The sequence below is a fragment of the Vitis vinifera genome, chromosome 4 (genome assembly GCF_030704535.1).
Source record: "Vitis vinifera cultivar Pinot Noir 40024 chromosome 4, ASM3070453v1".
NCBI classification, from domain to species: domain Eukaryota; kingdom Viridiplantae; phylum Streptophyta; class Magnoliopsida; order Vitales; family Vitaceae; genus Vitis; species Vitis vinifera.
Genome location: NC_081808.1, coordinates 2584332 through 2605916, shown reverse-complemented (window position 1 = coordinate 2605916; position 21585 = coordinate 2584332). Strand labels below are relative to the sequence as shown.

At 36.0% G+C, this 21585-nt stretch overlaps 2 protein-coding genes across 5 annotated transcripts; both read right to left on the bottom strand.

Annotated features, from left to right (window-relative positions):
• Positions 1-16: 16 nt before the first annotated feature.
• Positions 17-6390, bottom strand: LOC100256073 (uncharacterized). Of its 3 annotated transcripts, none has more exons than XR_009465473.1 (5): positions 6171-6390; positions 6036-6093; positions 5360-5729; positions 483-3184; positions 17-294 (listed from the first exon to the last, which is right to left on the bottom strand). XR_009465473.1 is itself a non-coding variant. In XM_010650173.3 (5 exons), exons 3-4 carry the CDS (start codon positions 5716-5718, stop codon positions 961-963), a joined length of 2583 nt encoding a protein of 860 aa, XP_010648475.1. In that variant the 5' UTR covers positions 5719-5738; positions 6036-6093; positions 6171-6305; the 3' UTR covers positions 17-294; positions 928-960. The 3 variants fall into 3 exon arrangements, 2 of the variants coding, with proteins under 2 accessions (XP_010648475.1, XP_019074960.1); XM_010650173.3 differs by having other exon boundaries at positions 928-3184; positions 5360-5738; positions 6171-6305; XM_019219415.2 differs by having other exon boundaries at positions 928-3184; positions 6036-6091; positions 6170-6294.
• Positions 6391-7597: 1207 nt separating this feature from the next.
• LOC100242249 (protein arginine N-methyltransferase 1.5) lies at positions 7598-20845 on the bottom strand. Of its 2 annotated transcripts, XM_010650171.3 has the most exons (23): positions 20545-20843; positions 17855-17972; positions 16640-16749; positions 15698-15787; positions 15514-15579; positions 14920-15011; positions 14707-14782; positions 14505-14591; positions 13830-13902; positions 13487-13578; positions 13343-13378; positions 13097-13165; positions 12874-12942; positions 12708-12761; positions 12529-12603; positions 11953-12045; positions 11768-11871; positions 10624-10672; positions 10456-10542; positions 10087-10192; positions 8852-8939; positions 8434-8527; positions 7598-8043 (listed from the first exon to the last, which is right to left on the bottom strand). In XM_010650171.3, the coding sequence occupies exons 1-23, from the start codon at positions 20683-20685 to the stop codon at positions 7960-7962; spliced, it is 1953 nt and encodes a 650-aa protein (XP_010648473.1). In that variant the 5' UTR covers positions 20686-20843; the 3' UTR covers positions 7598-7959. The 2 variants fall into 2 exon arrangements, with proteins under 2 accessions (XP_010648473.1, XP_059592162.1); XM_059736179.1 differs by lacking the exon at positions 7598-8043 and having other exon boundaries at positions 8504-8595; positions 20545-20845.
• Between the last annotated feature and the right edge of the window lie 740 nt (positions 20846-21585).

The window sequence follows — 21585 nt, the reverse complement described above, 5'->3', positions numbered from 1 at the left end:
CCATTTAAACAGGCCAGACTAAAAGGAGTTTCCCTATCATTTTATAAGAGTCACAAAGCAAGGACCAAATGAAAACAATTAATCTACATAGCAATCAATCCATTGAAACATTAAACGGCAAGATATGTTAACTCGCATTACAAACAGGTTTCAGAATTCAGAGAGGAGAGGGAGGTACGGAAGAGAGTCGCATTCATACATTCCCAACCTCACTCTGCTTCACACTGCATCACTTCGGCTTTAGCCAGCTTTAACACGGTTACAGATAAATCAACTCCGACCAAATTAAGAAAACTGCAACATCCAAAGAAAAATCACAAAGATCAGTATCATGATGGATCAATGGATTTGATAATCCGCATTAGGATAAAGAAGGAGATTGGAGATGTTCTAACTGAAAATCACAACACTTTCATGCTTATCAGAAAGACTTTCATCATTTATTGAGGATGATAGCAATAAATTAAAGCCAGAACACTAACCTACTAGAGACTATAGAGGTTGGTGTAATCACATGGCATTCACAAGGCGAAGAAAGTATTGTTTGATGGAATGCATGGTATAAAAATTCCACCAGCAATGTTAACCACTTAAGCCCACTACAATAAAAAGTGAACGCTGCTTCCCTATAAAATACATGGCCATCAACTGTTACTGCAAGTAACATGCTTGCGCTATTATTCAATAGGTTAGATAAACATTGTCATTGGTGGATAATAAGCAAGTGCTGACAGTGCTCAACCTAATGCAGAAACCTGATTCAGGGCAGTGGCAAGAACCCCAACAAGCTATATTAAATTGTTGCTGCTGCTACTTAACTTAAAAAGGTGATCTACACAGTTGTAGGAGGCACTCAAAATATTTATCTAGACAAATTTCAAGGACTTAGAAAAGAAAACATATTAAGTTCGCATCTGATCCACTCACCATGGATACCTCCAGATTGAAGATCAAGCAGTTTCATTTTCGACGCCTTGCCAAATCGTCATCGCTATTGTCACTCTCATACCTTCTTCTCTTACTGGATCGAGAATCATCATCCCTACCTCTCTTTGATGAATACATTCGTTCATCACTTTCATTCCTTCTGCTTGCCTGCCTTTCTTCCTCCTCACTTCGGTGCCTTCTACCTGCATGCTGCCTCTCTTCCTCATCTTTTTCATGCCTTCTACCTGCATGCTGCCTCTCTTCCTCATCTTTTTCATGCCTTCTATACTCAAGTCTCTTTTCTTCATCTCTGTTGTGTGTTCTCCTTCTATCCTCCTCTTCATCCCTACCATGCTTTCGTTTTCCCCCATGGTTTTCATGATCCCTGTCATTCCTCCTACTTCCATGCCATGGCTCATCATCTTTACCTCGAATTCTGCCTCCATCTTTTACATCATCCTGATAATTCCCTCCTCCAGATCGAGTCAACCTTGAATAATCTTCTCTCTTCTGATCATCCTTACTCTTGTCTGGTCTACTATTTGACTCAAATTCAACTTTAGTTTCCTTCCGATGTTCCCTCTTCTGCATCACCTCTTTCCCTGAATTTCGATTTCTAGACTTTGACTCTGGCTGCTCATCCTGTCCATCTTCAAGCTTTCTTTTACCTTTTGTTATTTCTTGATTTCCATAGCCAGATCCATGCATAATATTTCCCCTCGACTGGTACAGTTTGTTCTCTAAGTTCTTCAATGCACCCAATCCACCATCATCATCATTGTAGAGATCACTTCTTTCCTTTCTTCTATGATCACTTCCATACGCACCGCGCTCACCTTTGGCGTTCACATCAGCTCCATCACCACTTTTGCTTTTCCTCATGGACTTATTCATATCTTTTCTCTCATGTTTGTAATCACTACTACTGCTGCCTGAATCACTGTCGCTGCTTTCCTCCTTAGAATCATCACTGATACTGTCATCACTATCATCAGTGGAAGACTCTGGGTCCTTTTCTGTTGCTTTGCGCTTAGTAATTTTCCCATCATACCTGTCATCACGATCAGAGCTGTCCTCATCACTGTCATGCCTTCTACTCTTCCCTATTCTTTTTTCACTAGAATCATCCCTGCCAACACCATGCTTTCTATTTTTCCTATTTTGCTCAATGCTTTCCTTTGTGTGTTTTTTAGCTTTGTCAGAGCCAGAATCACTATAAGCAACATACCTTCCTCCACTCCCATGCCTTTCATTGGTCTCAATGTTTTCCTTTTGGTGTATTTTAGCTCTATCAGAATCTGAATCACTATAAGCAACATACCTTCCACCACTCCCATGTCTTTTGTCAGTCTTCTTGTGATCCTCCTTATAAGTACTGTTTCTCTCTGTTCTGCTGCGGCTCCCACTCAGCCGATTCCTCTGTTTTTCCACTTGGTTTCTTCTCTTTTCCTTCTCACTATCAGTATCATATTCATCATCAGAATCATGCCGTCTGCTTGCTTTCATATGCTGCTTCCCTTTTTGAGTTTTACTGATAGGTACACCATCATCAGAATATGAATCATCTGAGTCATGCCTTTTATGAGCTTTGACATGCTTCTCAGCTTCCTTTTTGGAACTCCGCACATCAAAATCATCATCAGAACCTGAATCATCACTGTCATGCCTTTTGCTTTTCTTAAATTTTGAAGTTTTTTGCTTCTTCTCAGTGTCAAAATCAGAATCAACTGAATTACTCTTGAAAGACTTCTTAATTCCTTTTTTCTGTTTTCCACCACTGTCAGTGTCAAAATCAGAATCATCAGTGGCACCACTCTTATGTCTTCTGTTTTTCTCAGACTTCAAAGTTTTTTTATTCTTCTCAGTGTCAACATCAGAATCATCAACTGAGCCACTCCTAATATAACTTTTCTTAATAGCCTTTCCATGCTTTCCACCACTATCTGTATCAGAAGGATCATCTCCATCTCTTCTCTTCTTGCTGTCTTGCTGCTTGCGTTTGGTTGTTTGTCTTTCCCTCATGATCTCCCTATCTTGGAAAGCTTCATCTTTTTCATAGTGCATGCTTTCATCATTTTCATCATCTTTTTGGGTGTTTCTTGGTTTATCATCATCCACCTCTTCAGTGCCTGAATCAAGGACTTTGTCCTGTTTTTGCACATCAACTTCTGGCATGCTTATACCAAGAGCAGCTCTCAAGGTTTCCATCTGCTTCTCTTTTCTAGCAGCAATTTGATGGGTCTGTGTATTCGAAACCCTGAAGAAACCACCATAGTCAATTATTAACATCAATTTTCTTTCCATGATCACAGAGTATAAATCATACAGCTATCAAGTGCATTAAATCAAAGCACAAAATGACGAAACCAATCAAAATTGTCAACTTTCACCAAACTCGGGACAAAAAAGCACAAGGAAAGCAGACACCATTCATATAGTTTCACATAGGACAATGCCTCAAAACCATTTGGAAAAATAAAATAAAGAACCAAAAGCCTAACCATTTAAGAATAGAAAGGAAAAAAAGTACATAGAAGCCTAATAAATAAATCCCAGCCTCCGCAGAAAACACTGAACAATGAAGAAATCTACCAGCTCCATAACCTAACCATTTTTTCAGTGTTCTTTTTTTTTTTTTTAATAGGTAAATTTTGTCCCTATTGGGACTTGAACCTGGAACCTTCCACAAACCCTCCCCCATCCCTTTACCACTTGAGCCAGGCCTCAAGGGCCCATTTCTTCAGTGTTCATGCCTGTTCCTTCTCTGGAATCAATCCCAGCATCCAGTAGTTTTAACCCAAGTGTGCTACTGCGCTCATCAGCTCATCATATTTAGCCAACCAGAATGGAACATGTAATCAGTCTACCAAGTCCATTGCATTGTGAGGCATATAATTATGATCACAGCATATATGATCAAGGCCAATATGGAGACATTACAATTCCATAACAAAGGCCACATTGTCAATCATAAGACCAGAGAAAGCATAATCTTGAGTAAGCCAAAAGGGTAGCAGGTTGTTGATGTTTCCTTGAAAATGGCTTCCACCCCAATGCTTGTGAGACATTTGTTGATCTGCATAATCTTTAATAGCATGCCTTGGCGTTTGTTTATTTACTTTATTAGCATTAAGAAGGTTCTGGAATGCCATTTTGGGTAATGGGGCATTTGAATATAAGAAAAGCAATGACATTGATGACTCACCTTGGCTACACGTGGCTCTCGCCGTATATAATTAGCATATTTGGCTTAATAGGGCATGCTTGATTTATTGGCTAAACTCATTTGTTTAAGCTCAAAATGCCTATATATAGGTACTGATGGGCTGCATAAACCATTAATTAATATAAAGGTTTCAAGATTCAAGGAAAGTTCATCTTGTAATGTTACTCAACAAATTTTATCCAAAACACATTTTTCCCAAAACTAACAATAGAAATTCCCAATTGGAATAGTTATATGCCTTTCCAATATCAAGATTGCAAGCCAACCCGTCACTGAGCAATTTTTTTTCTTAAGATTACCAGCCAAGCCCTCATTATTAAAATTGCATTCAACCTTCCCAATTGCAAGCCCATCCTTTGCTCCACCTTTCTTAAATACCAAAAACCAAATAAAATATAATTGGAAAATAGCAAAGAACTGGTGGCAAAAGGGAATGTTTTACTTCAATTTTGGGTTGTAAAGTTGAGAAATTTCCCCACAAAAATATAAAATTCATCATTATTATTCACCAAAACACTTTGCATCAAGCTATACTATATGATGGAAGGGAGCCTTAAAAATTTAAAATTCCAACAGAAAGACACCAATAGAGTTTGGATTAGAGTTTTCTTAAGCTAATAACTGTGAAAAAACAATTGTAACCATTTTTGGTTCAAAGAGAAAGAAAACATAACAAAGGTTTAAGTAAGCCAGTAACCTCTCCCCTTTTTTTACTAAGACAAAGGACAAAAAGGATGTAGAGATGAGACATAAACAGCAACGATTGTGAAATACTGATAATGTCAAAACATCAAAAACTACCCAGCAAAGGTGGTCAAACTTGCCAAATCTTCTTGAACCTACAAAAGCTGCTTCTAGCTTGAACAAAAACCAAAAGGAGAGGAGGGGATGGTGTTGTGACACACAAAGAGCTAGTCCATTTAAGATTAACATTACAGATCAAGTCCACAATAGATTCAATCAACCATAGCAAATAAAGTCATCAATGACATAGCAACACAAGAGGTAAAATAAAAAGAAATAGAACTAGAAACAAATTCTTAGATTCAGAATACTCACAATACCATCAAAGTATCATTGTAAACTACGAAAATTTAGACAATGAATTAAACCATCTTCTAAAATGACTAGTTGGAGCACTTCAATAACAATTTGAACTACTAAAAGAATAATATCTAGTTAATACAACAGGAATCAATTACTTACTTCTTGTCAGAGACACCTATGGCAGAGGCCCCACCACCAGCCTCAGACGCTGCAGCAGCTTCCAAAGTTTTTCTGGCTTCCTCAAGTTTCTCTGAGATTTCAGCATCAGTGTATCCCTGATCAACGAGCTTATCTTCAAGCACCACGAGCTTGAGCTGAATCTGACGTTTCCTGTCATGTTCCAATATATCTCTATTGGGCTTCTTTGTTACACCAGCAGTACCCTGGTCACCCTCAAATCCCTTGCCACTATCATAGGCAACCTTTCCACTCTTTGGTCTAACAAAGAACTTATTGGTTTGTATGTATCCATTGGTTCCCGACCCCCTTGGGGTTTGCAGCCCAATTCCGTTGTACATCTCACCCACACCTGTTGTTACTATTGATAACATGAGTATTTTATTCGTCGTACAACAAATTTTGATAAAAAAAACAAAAAAACAAAAAAATGAACCAGGAGATCGGAGGTCAATAATTAAAAAAAAAAAAAAAAATCTCCAGGAGGTAGGAGATCGGAGGTCGCAGATAAAAGCCCGGAGGTTGCATACGGGAAAACTCATATTCGGGTAAAAAGTTAAAAACCACAAATTTGAAACTGAAATGTTTCAGGAAAACCTAAATTCAAAAATTCCAAGGAAAGAGGAAAATATAAGCAATGGATAGAAATTTAACCAACCTTGAACTGCAGAATCAAATTAAGAACAAGCAAGCGTAGCCCACAGACAAAAAAAAACCTGCAAAAAGTAGGTAGGGTTAGGGGAGCGAAAAAAAAAAGAGATTTAGGAAGGAGGAGGAAGAAAGATTGCGATACCTGTATGGTTATAGCGACTGGGTGCGAGTTGGAGAACGAGATCGTAAATCCGTGATCGAGGAAGAGAAATTAACCTGCAACCCACTTCTTATCTGATAGGGTTTTGTGTTCCCACAATACCCCTCCCCACCGTTTCTTATTTTTAATTCTTTTATGAAAAAAAAAATTAAAGAAATAATTTCGGTAAGGTTTAGTCTTGATGGGTGTATAGGTAGCATTTGGATCAAATTAATATTTTATTTGGTTTTCCTTTTATATTAATTTTTCGTACGGAAAAATCCTATAAAAATATGAATAAAATCAATCACATATCCCTTTTTCAAGTTCTTTACAGTCCACTGTTTTGTACATCCCTCAAAACCCATAATGAGAATTTTAACCTTTGTTGAAATCTAAAGTTATTAATTTAATAACTTATATACTCATTTGATAACTTAATTAATTAAGTTATCAAATAGATTTGTGGTGTTTGTTTGTTTGGCTGAATACAAAAAGCTAAAATATTTAATTTTTTCTATTCAACTAAAAATAACTCATTAATATCAACCAATATAATTAGACTAAACTTATTGACAATAAGTTCACTTTAATTATATTGATTAATATCAATAAGATACTTTTACCTAAATAAAAAAAACAAAATATTTTAATTTTTTTTATTAAACCAAAAAACAAACACATGTATTTATTAAAATAACTTAATAGTTAAAATTAAAAATAATTTTAAATATTAAATTAAAATAATTTATTTATTCTTAATAAATCTAAAACTACACTTAAAAGAAAATTTTGAGATTGATATAAATTAAACCATTAAATTATTAAATTGATTTATGAAAGATTATGAAAATTTGAGAGTTAGAAGTTAAAAAATTTTATTATTAACTATGCTCTAATAGCACCAACCCTTTTAGAATTATGGAGAGATTCATAATTCTAAAATATTTTTAAAATTCTTTTAAAATCAAATAAGATAATCCCAATTTTAAAACTCACTAAAAAAAAAATTCAAAAAACTCATTTAAAATCATACCCAAATTTAGAGCTAAACATATAAAAAATAGAAGTATTTTCCTTTTACCCAAAAAATGGAAACCCTTTTGAGTCAATTTTGGACCAACACATTATCGTAAAACCAAGAATATAATTCAACCATCGATCCAATCAATAAACCTTGATTCCATAAATTTGTCGATTCAGTAATAAGATCAATTTTGAAAACACAGCATTTAGAAATAAAAGTAGTAAAAGTAATTACCTTAAAGAAGATTATGAATGTTTCTTCTTTTGGTTTCCCAGGTTTGAAACTTCTTGAGGGCTTACCTTAAAGGAGGATATGTTGTTCCATATGATAAAATGGATGCAACATGAACGAAAATAACTTGGGACGTATGCAAGGTTCTGTAGGTAAAAGAAACAACAGAAGCTGAGGAACATTGAGATTTACATCTCAAAGGGGAGAACTCCAAATTTAATGAGCAAGGCTCTTATACAGATTCCAGGAACCAAAAACAATCACGATGCTTGTCTTTGCATCACAGTCTACTAACACCCCCCAACCAACAGAGATAGAAGCCCAAAAGCAGGAGGAACAAGCTCTGGCACCCGATCCCTCACCCCAACATTTATAGGGTAAATGACCACTCACTTCACCGTAAGTTGCATTCTACTTCCTCTGTTGTAGCAGAGTCCAAACCTCTGAAACGCATTTTGTTCAAGTGGTGCATGGCATTGCTACTTTCTGCTCTGCTTCATATCTATCTGCCAATACATTCACAGATTGGGAGTACTAGAGTCCAACCCAATATGAACGACCATTCGAGTTGTGAATTGGAGAAGGGGTAGGAGATGTTACACACCATTCATACCAAACCTGCTCATGTTCCAACAACAAAAAGGTTAATGAGATAAAGATTAATTACACAACCCGAAAACACACGTTCAAGCATCATAGAGACAACAGGTCTTGTAGTTGTATTTGACATGCTTCTTGATGGCCCTAGGGCAAGCTCAACTGTTCATAAACGGTAAGGAGTTGGTGTGACCTATTAGTCTTAGGGGTAAAATAAGACCAGGAACAACAGATTGATAGCAAATAGAAACAGTTTTTGGCTTATGGGACAACTTCCCAGGAGGGTAATATTCTTCCTTCTAGGCCTATAATTAGGAAAGATTGGGCCATGGTTGCTTCTTCTTCCCTTTCTCTTAGGATGGCAAAATATGACCAATAGCTTCTAGACTATCATAAAACAAAATATTTTACCTTGGTAGCACCACAACAACGCCAAAAGTGAACTTCTAAAGTAGAACCTGGTTGTATGCAAACCGGTGTTCTCAGTGGAAAAAATATTGCAAACCTGATTTTCAGGAAAGAAACAACAAACGATATGCCATTATATTCAGCAAGACCTGTGGGATGATAAACCTGTATTCAATAAGTAAACCTTGTAAAAAAAAAAAAAGGTGTGAAAATTAGATTTTCAGAACTTCCAATCTAGAACAAACAAATATGAAGCTTTTTTTCTGGCAATTGGAACTTGGTAGGATCCAAATAGACCCATAACCCATTATACATTCCAAAAACATGAAACACCCAAACAAACATATCTGAGCGTGTGAACTCATTGTGGACCTCAACTTTGTTGCTAGGGCATAAAAACAAAGAGGATTGAATGTCATACCAGCTGAACATGTTTGGAGTTGCCGTCGATGGTTCAATACCAAGATGTACATCTTTGTAAAGAGTTGCATCAAAATAGCCAGCAAATCCTAGAAATCAGATGTAAAATATACAGTGATTATTATGATGAAAGTTTTTCCAGCAATGGTATGTATAAAAATAAAAAAATAAAAAAAAGCAAGCAAATAATCAATGCCCTTCCGGACATTGTAGAGAAACCTTCTTCACATATTAATGGCCAATGATCCAAGTATTCATACACCACATCCCCAAGTGCAAGGCTGAAGTTTCAGTTCAACAAGCTACTAGCATGTTATTTTTAGATTGAATTTTGTATGATGACACCCACTATATCAAAATTCAGGAAACTCAACAATTTTCTGTAATTTGATTGCATGGATGGTGAAAATTGAGTAGAAATCTTAAAATCATTTTGCATTTTCAGGCCCAATTATTTAAAATTGCTACATTATTTCTCCCCTTCATCATTTTTCCATTCCATACAGCACTGATTGCTGTGTCCTCTGTCCATTCCATTTAGCAATTCTCCAGCAATATGAAACACAACCACAAACCATTCAATCCCTGTTGTTCATCCCTCTCCATCACCTGCAGCGATGACAGAGTATACAGACTGACTTGCTCTCCAACTTCTTTCATTTTCTCCCCCCTTTGAGTAAACTTTTTTCAATCATCATCTTCACTACAGTTCTTTGAGACCACCATGTGCTAATAAACTATGCACTCCAAATATATGTGCAAGAAACAAAATGCAATTCACCATTTCATCAGTGAAATAACAAATGCTAAGCTATTGCAGGATAAAAGCAGACATAATAAATTCTTAATTTAGTTGGATGAAATGATAAAAAATATGTTATTGTCAGATAAAGACAGTGCCCAGAAAAACCTCTTTGCATAACAATCACCTGGGTAGTTAACTGCTCTCTTCCCATCCTACGTCCTACTTTTAACCTTCTCTACAATTTTGGCTGAACATCATTCTCAACTTACCAACACGTACATAAAGGGACACAAATAAATTTCCAAAGCACATGTTCTGTAGGTAAATGAACTTTTTACACATGGTTCCTGGACATAAAAAGCAAAACACCTCAATCCAACCCAACAACAAATATAACAACCCCGACACCCCCTTTCCCTTATTCTCGCAAACAAATAAGGAAGAGAGAGACAGCAAGAGATAAAGTGCTAAGAAGACTAGCACCCACATACCGTGCACCATGGCTGATCCAGTGTCACTAAGTGTCTCAAACTGTAGCTTCTTATAACGTTGATTGCTTTTCTCGGTTGAGTAATTCGGATGAGTAAATGTAAAAACCTAAGCAAGCAGAAAAAAAGTGCCAGTGCCTTAATAGCTTTCCAAAGAAAAGAACCAGAGGCTGAAACAAAGTTAGTTGACCAAAAGAAAAGAGTCAGTGCATGCATCATTAATTCCTAGAGGGAAGTGTTGAAAATGTTTTAACAAGTGTATATGCCAATCACCTACAATTCAAACCGCCAAAATGCAAATAGATTATTATACATGGACCTAAAACTTTTCATAGGATTGGGATAGGCATGACATCGAGAAGGATAACTCACCGGTTTACAAGGAGCAAGCCTTGCTACATTGTGCAGTTTGACAACATAAGCAGTTTCAAAGTGCACAAGATCTTTATGTAACTTAACCTACAACATAACGACAAGCAGTTAAAATAGCAGAACAGAAAAATGGTTTAACACACCAAAACAAAAAGATGTAGGACATACATCATTGTATAGTTTTGATGTAGTCACTGGTTGTATGAAACTTGTGTACCTGAAGTAGGCAGATCAAAGAATGTCAGATAACAGCATTAACGGAGGACTGGACCAACACAAAAATAATGCCATCATCATTGTTCACTCGGCTGACCACAACCCCGAGATATCTGAATGAATTTCCAGCAAGAAGTGACCTAAAGTTGGTGCACGATATGCCGAACTCATTTTTAATGCAAGTTATTGATGGAATTATGAATGTAATTGGTACCTGGAGTTTCAAACACATAACTGGGAAATAAGGCAATAAATAAGTGCTACTCTTTGCCAAGGAATGATCTACTTAAAAGATAATTTATTTATAAAAATGCAACTGTATGAAGACAATTACCAAGTTGCAAAAGTCATTTATAGAGACAGCACTTTACTGAGACCACCAAAATTCTATTTTACATCCCACTTGTTTCAGACAATAAAGGAAAAGAGAAACAGAGGAGAGCATCAAATTGAGAAGAAGAAAAAGAAGAAGAAATAGAAGAGGAGAAAAGGTGAAAACCGAAAACTCAGCTTGATATGATGATTTTTAAACATTGAACCCAACAACTCTTCCTTATGGCATACTCAAAAGTTATCCACCTTCAAAGAATTTAATCAAGATCAAACAACTAACATTTAATCAAGATGATTTTTTGGGACATTTTGTATTAAATAAGATATCTTATTATTGAAAAGCCTATAATACATTATTAAAATTGCCTATAAAAAAATAATTTATGAAACCCGATGAGCTGTGCAAAATGAAGTTGATGCCGATCGACATGCCATGTCATGAAGATCCCATAAAAATGTCAAAAGCCAAAAATCAAAAAATGAACTAAGGCCAAGGGCCATGACCAAAGGTTTGTTTATGTTTTCTAGATTAGTGGACAACTCTTCTAGGTCTGACCACATATACTATTGTCAAATAGATACCAAATGCACCATTCATAAAAAGGTGAGCATTAAGTCCTTGAACAATGTGCATGAATCCATCATCGCTCCACACTGATGTAGTATCAGTGGACATCAACACAAATTTTTTAAGCTGAAATACAGAAATACACTATTACATTTATCTTTCCAAAAAATAAATAAATAAAACAAAGTTACATACGATGATGGTATTGAAATTCCATCTTGCTTCAAAAATCTTTGAGCTCCATCAAGACACTCAGGAGACAGCTCATTGTCACCAAAAGAACCCAGCAACTCACTAACCTAAAATTCAATTTAGAGAGGAGCATAAGAAACAACAAAGAAGTAAGAAAGAATGTATTCACCACAAGAAAACCCACATACCAAAATGTCAGCTTTCTCAGGAGCATCCCATTGACGCATATCACAAGAAACTATGGTAACAATGTTTTCCCATCCCTCTAGTTTAACCAGACTCTGTCCCAAAAGATGCAGTGTTATCTCCAATATGATCAACATAACTATATTAAGGGAAAAAAAATTCAAAAAAATTCAAAAACAAAAAGGAAACAATTCAAAGGACCAGAAGGTCTTGACCACTTCTATGTTCTTGCCTTCTGCTCTGCCCTTGACCTCAAACCCAAAAGGTCTTGACCACTTCTATGTACACCAATTCTCTTGTAATCTTTCAGCATATTTAACACACCATGTTAACTTTGCAATTCACCACTCTACTTGATAAAGCAATTTGTACCAAGTACCTTTTCCATTCTAATATTAATTAGAAAAATATAAGCACCTAGAATCTCCAACTTACATCGGGTCTAGCGTGCATCTGGATTTCTCTCCCCAGCATAAATAATTTGTAATTTACTAGAACCCACAACTTAAACGGAGAATATGCATTTGGATCTTTCTCTACAGCATAAAATAGATGACTAACCATGATCTACAACTTACATGAAGTGTAACAACTGCATTTGGATTTTTCTCCACAGCATAAACTTTCAACTTACGTCCGGTTTCTTCAGCAGCCTAGTAAGAAAAGAAAAAGAAAAAGCAGATAAAGCACGTCCAAAGTAGAGTCTCAAATGAAAAGGCACAATTCACACTAGCAAGCAGAAGGTAAAGAAGTGAACCTGCAATGACGCTCTAACCAGAGGTCCACGACCTGCTCCCACCACCATCAGTACCTTGGCATGGGAAAAATTAATCAGATAATGTCATAGAATTTGACACTCTAAAGAAATGACATTGGAAAAGAGAAAAGAAAAGAAGAGAAAAACTTTGTGAATGTTCACTTACTGTGGTTACAATGGATGCTTTTTCATCAGGGACCCTATCTAACAAAGCTTTACAGACTGCTCTTTGGTACTAGAAAAATAAGTGAAAAAATTCAAAACCAAATCATTAACATCACCACCGATGGTCTTTGTAGCAAAATAGTCGTATGAACTTACCCACTCAAAGCCACAACACATTTATAAGCGATCAAAAATTGACAAAATATATGCATTTAAGCTAATACCTGAATGTATTTCATTGTATCTTTCTCAAATGTCTCATATGTTTGTGCCTCTAGATTATCCATGAGAGGCTGCATTAAAAAGTACAAAAGCCCAACTTGCTATTAAAATAAAGAGAGAGAAAGAAAAGGAGGGGGAAGGGGGAGGGGGGTGTGGTGGAAGGGTATTTACCATGTAAAAATTGGGAAAATTTCGTTGAATAGTTATAAGATAATATAAAAAGGTGTCACAGTGCATATAAAAGTTACCTGCAATGGAGACTGCAAGAAATCCCTATAACCAAGCTGGCATAAGAGACTGAATGGGTCAAAAGAAACATAGTAGCTGAGCAAAACTTAATAGACAGTTCTCATGTGTGTGCAAAGAGCAAGAGAGAGAAAGGAAAAAGCTACCTCAAATCGTTCTTGTTCAGGAAGAGGATCCATCCTCTGATAGAGATAACCAACATAGTCCAAATATGATCTCAAGGGATGTCTCTGAATACCTAAATGACAAGAACACCTTAAAACTATTAATTTTATGCATACACAATAATAAAAGATAACAGCATTGAAATGAAAATATAATAAGTGATATGTGTGAGAACATAGGGAAAAGGGAAGTACAATCAGACAGCCATGCACATCTATAACAGAAACAGAAAAAAGGAAGCTAATGGGGTGGCTTCTTCATTGCAAGATGCAATCATTGCTTAAAACAACCATATGCTAAACACTACTTTGCCTAGGAACTCACCATCAGCATCATTAGAACCTAGTTCCAAACTTCCCTTGGGGAGACTATGTACTGGTTTTCCAGAAAGCACCATCTGAAAAGATATTGACAAGAACATGATCGGTAAGTTACAGAATAAATAGGATGGAAAAATATATATATAAAAACCATTGTCTTCTTAACAGTGCTCCCACTACGAGATTTGTAACATTAATTGATTGGAGAAAAATATTTCTATATTCAGGCTACCACAATGAATTAATGAAATGGAACCAAATGCTTCACACATGCAGGAACACTGAGAATGAATTGGAGTCAACAACTAAGGAACCTTCACTACATTCCAAATAATAGGTGTTGCTATCAGCTTCATGATTCTATTAAATTTCAGAGCCCAAATGAAAATGAGTCAATGCCTTTTTGTATCAAGAACCATGGAGATACAAGGTGCCGATTTATGCCATTAATCCAGTATAAAAATATGATGCCATATAGAATTTTGATTCAATTAATAGCATTAAAACAGTTTGAGAAACATGAATTATTCACAGATCACTTTTGACATACAAACAAATCTTACAGCAGGAAAATCTAATAGGATCTAAGAATCAAAAGAATTTTAAGGAAAAAAAAATACAAGTTAGGAGCTTCATCCATACTTGGTAATATAGACCAAAAGAACAAAACATCACCTACCTGAATTGAATGGTTAAAAAATGCAGTCAGCAGCTTCTGGTGCCGCTTTGATAGACACGGATGTCCACGTGCATTTGTTAGAAAAGACTTGAGAAAAGAAGAGCAACACAGTCACAAATATTGTCTATCACAGAAGTAGAAAATGATACATTTAGCCTTCAAATGTACAACACTGACACCATAAAATATGATTAATAATTACATTGGTATGAATTATGGCTGCTCTAACAGGCTCTCCAAACCATCGTCCAAGTGAGTTTGCAGAAGGTAGTGAACTCCTGGTGAAAAAGCATTTATAATTAGAATTAAATAGAATAACTGGTAGTTCTCGTGCAATGACTAGTAAAAAAATTGCCTCACTTCAGCATTGATGAAACTTCCAAAAGGAATGGATTATAAGTTCATTTTAACTCACAAAACATCTAAGGCGATGAACAGTTGACTGTGATGTTCACAAAGAAGGCGAAATGAGTTCCATAGTTCCCAAGAATCCGTTTGCCCTCCATTCTGTATGGCAAAAAATAGAAAGGTCCACAAAGATAAGTAGTCATATTAAACAGTTACATCTCAATAAAGACTGATTCATTGTGGCCAAATGGTATGGCACTAAAAAGCTCTTCAAATGATCCATCAATTCAACTTAGACTAGAAAATTCATTATGTGCTTGAAGTCTGTAAATCACAAAAGTCAATCTTTCTGCAAGGCAGTTTGTGCCATTTTTCAGAAGTCAGAATTTTTAAGCAAAGAGGAAAATAAATCGGTCAAAAGATGATGGTAACAGGTACAAAAGAATAGATCTGCCAACAAGAACATACATTTTGAGTAACAAAATAATAACAGGAAAAAGGAGAAATCAGGCAGGTGCAGGGAGAGGGAGGCAGGGCAAGGAGAATTTCATCATAAAACAATTTTTTTCCTTTCATAAAAGTTAACTTCAATCTGCAATGGTGTGACATTTATAACCATTTTAACCATAAGAACCAATCATGATTAAGGGGAATCACTCACCAAATCATCATGTGTCCCATCCATAGCATCATCATCAGTCTTCTCCAAGGGAATCCTAAGCCACAACTTTAACATGAAAGTAAATAATCAGAACAGAGACAACAGAAAGGAGGTAAAAATTGAGTTCATAACAATTATATAAGGAAATGAGAGGCCAGAGCAAATGTTTGGGTTAAGAAGGCACCTGCATATTGTTTAAGCCCTGTAAAATCTGATTCACACACCTAGCATAATTAGCACAGGATGCTCCTCTTGGAGTAGGAAGAAGGCATGCCTGCAGTATAAATGTAAATAGTTAAATCGACAAGCATAATATGCAACAGAGAAAGAAATTATTTTCAAGCACCACAAACCAATATATCTCATTATCATATGCAGCAGTAAAATAACCTCATAATCATATACAAATAATATGTACAGAAGAACTTTTATCTGGCCATGGGTATGTGCAGAAATTATCCCAATATTATAAGATCTATGGGATTTTTATTTTTATTTTATTCTTTTGTGATAACCAAGGAACCTTCCATGGCCAAGCCCTTAAGATTCTCCATGGGGACCCAAACCTCGGGGTGCTAACCACCTCGCAACAACTAGCACCGGGTAAATTCAAGGTATCATTAGTGGTAGAATTCAAACCCAAGACCATGTATCATTTACTGGGACCACACTTCCCAGTGTTCACCCTGACCAACTGGGCTACCCTGGTAGGCAAGATCTATGGGAATAATACTTCAATAAAATAACTGATCCTTGAAACCTATATGTTTTCACAGGAAAAGAAAAGAATAATGGCAAAGGGAGGATTATCTACCAAAAAAAAATAATGGCAAAGGGAGGAATGTACAGTAACTGGACACCACCTGTAATTATACTAGCTCATGTTTCAAAAGTCAATTTGCAGTCTTTAGTTTGCAATGAATCAAATTTTGATAATTTTGGTGCACCCAAAGTCTTCATGGCAGGAATATATTAAGCACCTAGTTTTAACACTCAAAACCTATAGTATTTTCCCAGAAGATTCAATTTGCCATAAATGAAGAAAAGGCATGCTTTCCAGAATGGCCCATGCAAACAATCCAAGTTTTACAGCAGAATATTGACTGAAAAATTAATAAATGCAAACCTGTAGGGAGAGATGAGAAGCCCACGCTATTTCTTGCTTCAGAGTGATTTCAGAATCCAGCCGGAGTATCTTATCTTCTGAATCCAAGTCAATCCAAGAGCTAAGTTTTCCTGCATGAGATACAAATCCACTAGTTCAGGAGTTCCAGGGACAGCACTGCTAAGAAGATCAACATTTATACAACAAAGTTATTTGAAAGATATGCCCAGATATTCCCATCCATATCCAGTATGAAATTTCATGTTGAAGTCATAAATATCTGAATTCAAGACGTTGGTTGATACCAAGCCAGAAAGCATGCAGAAAAATACAATGATATCCTACTAACATACAAGTCAGTTGAACTTAGCCAGCTAACCACCTTTACTAGCCTGTCAGAGTATGACTCATAAAATACTAGCCTGTTAACCTTTGACATCAATGATGGCATTCAACTGTAAAAGAAATTTCCGTCACATATCAGTCAATCTAGGGAAACAACCACCAAGACCTAGTGAAAACCAAATTTAGAGTCAAATCTCAGTGCCCAAGCATCTTAGGTACTCTTAAGCTATGTTGACCTGTGATGGATGCCAAGGAGGTTCCAGGTGGACAAATTATTTGCTAATGAGACTCAACCAAAGACGTAAGGATTACCATCTAAATTTAGATGTAAGCAGAAAAATCTCAACCAAACGAGATTATTTAGGTGAATGAGGAGGCCATTCTTTATGCAATCTTGCAAGACCCTTCCCAATGGGACAAACTCTTCCAGAACATCCCTTGAAGGTGTCTTTTTCATGGCATAACAACAAAATGGTTTCCCACGTTGACAGCAGGATTGAGGAGTCCAATGTGAACTTGGTGATATCAGTGATGGGATCAACGCAATCACAGCAAACAATTAGGATTGAGGCTTGGAGGTTCCATGATGTATTTGGTGCACCTTAGTAGTGGACTTGACTATGCTGAAGATGGTTCATCAAACAATTTTGAATTAAGTTAATCATTGTGATCATGTGTGACAAAGTCTCTAGTTTGTATCAAGCACAAGAAGTTGTATATATCATGCATTGAGGGGCTGCAGCTCTATCCTACAATCTAAAAAGCAATTGAAACCAAGATAGAATCGCCAAACAGACAGTTTTTAAAATAACAGTTCAGATGTTAGTATCAAACAGATAGCAAAAATAACATACTTAAGAGTTAAAAGTGGTCTAAAGGGGATGTTCATACCCACAACATGACTACTCCATTGGGCAGGGCTCAAAACTAGGTCTGACCCTGCAACAGGCAGAACACCAGACCTGTTACGATCATTAACCATCAAGCTTGGTCTATAAGTCGGATCCATCTGTGTCATGAAGTTATATGGTAGTAAGTTCCACAAGGTGCGGAAATATAATAGAAAACTGTACCCTTTTTTGCCAGCAGTAAAGTTGTTTTACATTAAGGTAAACTTTATTGATTTAAAATTCCCCTGTGGTTTAACCCAGTACTCATATGTGTAGGGTTACGTGTTAACTAAACATTCAGACTACATAAGTCCAAGACGCTTTAGTCAATAAGCCATATACCAAAACAAATATAGCAAGCAAGGAAAATAATTAAACCAAACACAAATCCTGAAAGCTTTGATTTGGCATATCTAACCCTTACAAAATAGGCACTGACTTCAGCCTTAATGATAATTTTCTACTTTCACATTGTAGCATGAATATTTTTTTGTTAGAAAATACATTGTATTATTTTATACAAAAGAAAAATGTGTTAGAGGATGAAGGATGAGAAGCCCTTCAGAGAAATTAGAGTTTGTACAAATAAAAACAAAAGAGAAATACAGAGTTCCCTGCAACAAAAGACATTTTGCTTCCCACCCTCCATGTATAATACCTCTCAAAAACTCAAGAAGGTGTGAGATATCCAACAAAGTCAACAAGAGAAGAGGCTCTTCTCTTGATTGGCTTATCACTTCCTCATTTGAAGATCTAAGCTTCCATGAAAAAGAGTGATCCAATCCCTTGAGTCTTGACAACGTCCCTTTCAAAGGTCATATCTCCAAGGCTCTAACCATTAGTCATCCACAAAAAATGAAAAACAGAAAATGATACACCTAAGAGAGTCTAACAAGAGGGGTCACAACCCCGGCACTTCAAAAGAATACGGGGAGTACCTCTCTCCAGAAACATTATTACATCACTTTTTTATTTCTTCACTGTTCCATAACATCACCACTCAGGCATTGATCATAACTCATATAGGTACATTGCTTTAAAAAAATCATAATTCAAACAGAAAGAGTAAACGTTGTATCTATTGATTCTAAATGCTTTTTATAAGATCCACTAACTCTAAAATGTTGAACAGATCAGACTCATTCTTAATCCCAAATAGCATTAGAGGAAGGATTGAGGATGTCCTAGCAAAATGTGGCTAGCAGCCTTTGAGTGAAACCAGTATACCACTAGACCATCAACAGCCACAAACACATTGTTGCTTTAGGTGAGCTTACTGACCAGTCACACAAAAGAGCAGCCTCCAGACTGAGATGTGATTGGCTAATTGGCCACCAGAAACAAATAAAACATTTTATTACTTGGTGCATATGGAATCAGCAAACATGTAACTAAGGAGAACCATAAGGGATCTTAACCCCATGAAAGTTTTCAAACATATCTGGAGTCCCATCATATTTCAAATAAAATCAAGGTAAGTGGTCCAACACAGGGCACAACTCACTGCAAGTGCCTCAAAACTTATCAGGAGGTAACTATTGCCCTCACAGATGCTATATAGGTAGCATACTGTTTTGAAAAAACAATAAAAAGCATTGCACAAATAGAATAATAAAAATGTAGTCAACGGCCTATAAGTGAAGCATAAGGTCACAACGTCCACTGCAAAAGGCTGCTAACAATGAGTTATTGTAGGTGAGCTTACTGACCATTCACACAAAAAAATGACAGCTGTTCAGCCGATGTGTGACTGGCTAATTGGCCACCGTAAGCAACTAGAAGCAACAAAAGTACACAACATATTTTACCACAATTAGTTAAGCCCGCCAAAGTCCCAACTTCCATCATATTTTCTCACACTGGGTTTACAAAAAACTGTCATCCCCAAAACCAGACTGTTTTGTACAGAATGGTAAGACAGATGCTGAAAACTATTCCTGAAGTATAGCAGAATGAAAATCCCAAGAAAAAGGAACGGAAAAAACAAAAGAACGACAGAAGATAATGTTGGTGCTTTAGTTTGAAATTGAATTGGCAAGTTTGTTCAGATTATGCATTGGTCCGACGCAGCTTGCTTTCTTGGATCTTTAAAGATCATGATCGCCTTCAAGTTACTCAGGCGTTGAGTTTGGACTTTTATATCAATATAAAACGGAATGAAAATCAGACTGTTTTATACAGATTGGTAAAACAGATGCTGAAAGTTCTTCAAGTATAACAGAATGAAAATCCCAGAAAAAAAGAAAGAAAAAAAAAAGGTGGGGAACGCCAAGAAGGTAATGTCAGCGCTTTGGTTTGAAATTGAATTGGCAAGTTTATTCCAATCATGCATTGGTCCGGCGCAGCTTGCTTCCCGATTATGAATGTCTGTAGAAGAGAGACTCGCTTGGAGATAAAAATTGTATTTCACTATGAATTTTATACCAATATAAAATGGAAATGGATGCATTTCCAGATATTGACAACATTTCTTCTCTTGATTCATGAGGACGAATATTTTTCCCATGACATGAACGAAAACTGAAGAAATTTGAAAAGAAACTGGGATTTATATTTTGAATCCCACATAAGAAGGGCATTGTTACATCATTCTTTACATTATTTTTTTTTTTACTTTTTTAATTTTCTACTAACCAAACAGAGCATTCAAGAATCCAAGATTTGACGCGAGAGAGAAATGGTAAGACTAACCACAGGAGCAACAACGAAATCAAAGGCCGCAGATGATGATAGATTGAACGACAAAAGTTGAGGCATGTCCTCCTGGAACTCAGTCTCAACCCCACAAAATCTAGAATCGCTCTTGTCGCCCAATCTTTCCCCAAGCACCATTTTGCCTCTACGTCAAGTGACCCAAAAGCAATCAAGCGGAAAACGGAAAACAGAAAACAAAAAACAATTAACAAAGAACGGAAGCTTATCTCGGCTAGAGGTTTTGGTAGGGTTTTTGCACTGAGCTGGGCGAGTGGCGGGGTTTATATATGCAACAAATTTAGGGTTAGGGTTTTAGGAAAGACTTCCAATTGACCACTGCCCACAATGGGTTCGGGTCAAAAGTGGCTGATACTGAACCCGTTTGAAATTGAGTGGTACCCGTATTCCACGTAACTTGGGTGCAACTCGGGTGTGCTGGTGCCACCAAGGTTCGGATGAATTTAAGCAAATATTTTCAATAATTGCATTTGAGTTTTGGTTAAGTTTTCTCAATCTAAATTCAATTTGTGTTTCACTCAAATCAAGGTTCAAACAATTCGAATATGATTCAAATCTAATATTTTTATAATATTTATAATGTTTATTATTAGTATAATAATTTATTTTTTTAATCTCACTCGAATTTAATATTTTTATAATATTTATAATGTTTATTATCTTATATAATAATTTTTTTATTTTAAAAAATCAAACTATTATCATATAACGTGTTTTTCATTTTTTTTTATTTAGAAAAATACATTATTGTTATTTTTAAGTTTTCTCTTATTTATTGTCTTTTTTTTGTTAAAAAAAAAAAAAGAATTTTGAATCATATAATTTAAACAACCCGAATTTAATCCGATTAACCCTGGTTTAACTCAAATAACCTAAATTTAACCAGAGTTTTAAAAACATGAGTTGGTTTGAAAGTTTGATTAATTATTTTTTTAAATTTGGATTATGATAATATTAGCCATCAACGTGGTGAACTCATCAAAGTTGGAACCTTGATATCAGATGTGATAGTTTAAAAGG